This window comes from Gavialis gangeticus, unplaced genomic scaffold (assembly GCF_001723915.1).
Source record: "Gavialis gangeticus isolate Ggan-Ray unplaced genomic scaffold, GavGan_comp1, whole genome shotgun sequence".
Lineage (NCBI taxonomy): Eukaryota > Metazoa > Chordata > Crocodylia > Gavialidae > Gavialis > Gavialis gangeticus.
Genome location: NW_017729005.1, coordinates 5,099,253 through 5,103,940, shown reverse-complemented (window position 1 = coordinate 5,103,940; position 4,688 = coordinate 5,099,253). Strand labels below are relative to the sequence as shown.

The 4,688-nt window shown below is 40.1% G+C and overlaps 1 protein-coding gene across 3 annotated transcripts in view; it reads right to left on the bottom strand.

Annotated features, from left to right (window-relative positions):
- The window catches only part of MPP6 (membrane palmitoylated protein 6), a 65,454-nt gene that overhangs the window by 25,429 nt on the left and 35,337 nt on the right, over positions 1 to 4,688 (bottom strand). For all 3 annotated transcript variants that reach the window (XM_019508593.1, XM_019508594.1, XM_019508592.1), the window contains exons 3-4: positions 2,022 to 2,174; positions 551 to 778 (exon numbers count right to left, since the gene is read on the bottom strand). In XM_019508593.1, coding sequence (XP_019364138.1) covers positions 551 to 778; positions 2,022 to 2,174 — 381 coding nt within the window. The remainder of the gene's footprint in view (positions 1 to 550; positions 779 to 2,021; positions 2,175 to 4,688) is intronic.

The following is a 4,688-nucleotide window of genomic DNA, read 5'->3' as shown; positions in this document are numbered from 1 at the left end:
GGGTGTGACGGAGAGAAGGGGGGGGGGGGGGGGGGGGAGCAGAAGCTGAACAGGGGAAGTAGAGGGGTGGGGGAAGAAGGCTGCTGTAGGTCCAATTCTAGCCCTGACCCAAGTTCTAGCCCTGACACAGCAGCTGCCTGCTCTCCTTTCTGCTTTATATGCAAATATAAAGATGAGACTTTTCCCCCCATGCTGATGGAGGTGGAGGGCCACTTGTCTTATATTTGAGTAAATATGGTAGTTACAGATATATACATGCTTCAGCTGCTGCTTCTAAACTTTGTTGTTTTACAATTACATATTATTTTCTCTTCCAGAAAAAGGGGGACTTCTCTCCTGTGTGTGAAAGACTACGCAAATAGAGGGAAGTGATTAACTACAGAATAAAAAAGTTAAATGATTATATTCAGACTGCTATCAAAGGCGCAAAGCAAGCAAACCAGATAAAGTAAACCCTTTTGTTCAACTCTTCATTACAGCAGTCATATACCTTAGAAACAACAGCAATGAAAAAGTTTTCTACAAAAAACACGGAAAATGTGTTACTGACCTGTTGAGGAATAATAGTATCTCTATAGCTGGGCAGGATTTTCAGTGTGACACTACCACTAATAGTTTTCAGTAGTTCTTGCAATTCTTTTGGATTATTTCCAACTTCATGGCCATTGACCTCTTTAATGATGTCACCTACATGCAGAAGACCTTGTCGATCTATCATTCCACCATGAAGGATTCGTGCTATAACCAGATCATTATTTTCTACCCTAAATGTAACCCCCTAAAGGAAATATTGAATGATACCATGAGTTTGTTTGCATTTAATTATCATTTTGCTATTTACCTACAGTCACATCACAGTTTACTGAGATATCCCCACTTACCTAAGCATAATATTAACTTCAATAGTGTCCACAGTAAGTTGCTAACATATTGACAACACATCAAGTAAAAGAAAAAAGCAGCATGTGCTCTTCATCCAGGGTACTAGCACTTAAGCATGACGTAAATGAACTAAGTTTTCTCATTTCTTAAGGCCAAACAGGTCTCTTCATATTAATTACACTAGCATACTACCCTACCTAGCTATTAGGTTATCATTTACCCTTTAAGAGAGAAGTATGATAGAATAGTTATGTTTGCAAACAGGTGTCTACTACTACAGCATCTCTAGCTTGATTAATATTTCTATCTAATATTACACAATACAATTATAAAGGATCAAATGACTAAAAAGTAGGAGCAAAAACAGTAAAGGAAATTCAATATATTCAAAATACTTTTCTCTAAGGCCTTAGACACAAGTAACTTTTATAGGGCTATACACACCCTATAGTGCTATAAAAGTTACATTCACATGTTCAGGCTGTTCGTAGCATTATAAAGTGGCAGACTCACTGCACAAAGTTCCTGTTTGAAACAGGAACTTCTTTGTAGCACTATTTTCTTATAGTGCTACATGTAATGTATGCACAGCTACACATAGCAATATAAAAAAAATAGCACTCCGGGGGAGGAAGGGAGGCAGAGTGGCTGGCTCCCTGACAGCTTGCAAGGAGTAGAGCTGTCTTGTTCAGTTGATTAGCAGGGTGGCTCTAACAGCCACCATGGTGAGCAAAGGTGCAGCTATGCTGGCCATGGTGGCCAATCCACTGTTTGGCAGTCAATCAGCTGTTCAACAGCTGTTCAGTGGAGCAGGGCACTAGAAGCTGTCAAGCATAGCCCCCAGCTGTCTATGGAGGTGGCACAAGAGTGAGGAGAGCATGCCTCATCATCCCTGCAGATGGCTGGGGGCTGTTTCTATGACACCACTGCTTCCAGCTGATGCTGACAGTGGCATCACCTGTAGACAGTCCCTCTGCTGTGAGGTACAAGGTGCAAAAAGGAGCAAAAGGGATGCCTTCCTGGCAAGAGAATGTACCCGAAGCAACTGTCACACTCTAGCAAGTGATTCAAACAAATCTGTGGCTAAAACTTTAATTGACATGAAAGACAGGAGTACTTATTTACAGTTACTTACTCACCAGTGGCTCCCCTGCTCTTTTGTGAATACCAAGTATACGAATGGCATCTACTGGTACTATTTGGTTATTCGCTGAAGAATTATTCATTTCTGGGCTAGAAGGAGGGGAATCATAACACTTTGATGCTACAATATCATGGGCTTCCAAGAGTGACTATAAATTAAAAACAAAAAAAAAAGTATTTTTACTATTAAGTACCTGTAAAAAGCATTAATCTTTCAACTGTTTTTCAACACCAAAACCTTGAAACAGCACACTCAAGGTGAGATTTTACAATCCTTGCTCTTCCTTGAATATAGTAACACTAATTCATATGATCTAACAATATATATGTAATTATGTGGCCCCCATTATAAAAACATGCAAGCAAATACAAGACTAGTCACATGGGAGGCTCAGGTAAAAGCAAAATAAATAAAACTCCAAACTCTAAGATTGCTCATCATTGCATAATTACAATAAAATTTACTACATAAAATGCATCATAAATAGACAGTAACTGTAAATGCTAGATATTGTGTTTGATCATATACAACACACCCCAAAATAAAATACCTACCTTGTTTTTAAAGACAGAATGAAAAAATAAAAGATCTTTCCTTGACAGCTTCTGCTGGGGACAAAAAAAGAAAGTGTCCACAGCTAATAGCTAGGCAGCCCTGCATGGAGCACCTGAAAATTTACTTTCACTTTCTCCTGGCAGTCTTAAGTGGCAGAAAATGCTGTTACTGTATTTCCTTGATTACAACCCACACTCCAATTTCCAGCAGCTGATTTTGGGGAAAAAATGTGTTTTGTATGCAAGCAAATACAGTTATTATAAGTATATACATTTCTGGCATTTTTGGAAAATACATGCCTCGTACTTACAAAACCCACCAAGACAGAATTTTAGTGTTATGTACAATTTGAGATGGATGCAAATTGAAAGAATATCCAACTGGCTTAAAACAGATACTTGCACATTTCAGGTAACAGGGTTTTTTTGGTCAGTCCATATAATTAAACACCCAATTACCATCTTCCAAAGATTTTATATTTACAGTTCTATGGTATCTTTCACTGAAAAATCTTCTTTCCAGAACTTTATCATTATTATTGCATATTATTACTAGAGAGAGAGTTGAGGTTGTTTGGGTTTCTTCACCCTCTGCATTTCCTACCTTAAATATTCTTTAAATATGTTCTTAAAAAACAATCGCTACTCTACATCCACTCAGTTGTAAATTATATTGTATATACAAAATCATTAGATATCTATCGAAGAAAAAATTAATTTAAACCAAATCTCTTGCTAAATTTTACATTTGAGATAGCTAGTGAATTATTTCACTTTTTGTGCATGATAGCACTTGCACATTTTGAGAGAGAGATAATAACGCCTACAATGTAGCATCAATTGACAGATTAGACAAAAATAACCTTAAAACAAGTAATCTGTCTTACCTCTATTTCTAATTGACTAATTACATGTTGTGAAGGGTGCCATACAGGCAGTCAAAAGTCATGTTGTCTACCTCCCACAGGCAACATACTTAGCAATAGTACAACATTTCTGTTGAGATGTTTCAACCCTAACTTGAAAGGGCTACCCTTGGTTATTGATACCAATTTAGTCCTTGGTACTTGCATAAGGACTGCAAACAAGGCTGCCTATTCAATAAATCAGAAAACAAATACATGGTGATGGCACTTTTGCTCTCTCATTACCTAAATATTTGAACCAGACCAAAAGGGCAAATGAACCACCTGCCAAATACCTTGGGCAAAGAGGTTATTTTGTATTTCCAAAATTAAACAAATTACAATCCGTCTCCAAAGAACCCACAAATTTGGACTCATCTATATACAAACAAGTCAGGTTAGACTCACCAACAGGACATTTCCAGTATTTCTCATCCAGTCATAGTCAGTGGTCAGTGAGGTTTTGGAACCATGGGCCAGATCACCCTAGCTCAGGTCCTGGAGGGGGCAGTGCTTCTGACCTGAACTGCTGCTGCCACTTCTACTTCTCCCTGCCACATGGGCAAGGACCCCTCCCCTACCACCACCCACAGCCTGACCACAGTGCATGCAAAGCTTCCCCACTACATGCAAGCCCCTGCCACTCTGAGTGCCATATGTTGCAGACTCCTGGCCTAGAAATCTACTACTCCCTGAAGATAATTTATGTTAAACTGAAAAGTCCTACCATATCCTTACAAGATGCCTTTGTGTCTCAAAAAAGATTCCTCCATGCTTTGCATATTTTCATACATAATCATGAGTGATGTTGAGGGGTAACCAGCATGGGTTCGTGCAAGGCCGATCCTGTCGGACTAACCTGGTCTCTTTCTATGACCAGGTAACAAAGAGCTTGGATGGGAAGGAGGAAGTCAATGTCATCTTCTTGGACTTCCAGAAGGCCTTTGACACAGTGTCCCACCCAATTCTGGTGGGCAAGCTGAGGGACTGCAGCATTGACGAATGCACGGTCACATGGGTGGCAAACTGGCTCCAGGGGCACACCCAGAGGGTGGTGGTGGACGGGTCTATGTCGACCTGGGAGGGTGTGGGCAGCGGAGTCCCCCAGGGCTCGGTCCTTGGGCTGGTGCTGTTCAACATCTTCATTAGCCACCTGGATGAGGGTGTGGAGAGCACCCTGTTCAAGTTCCCTGATGACACCAA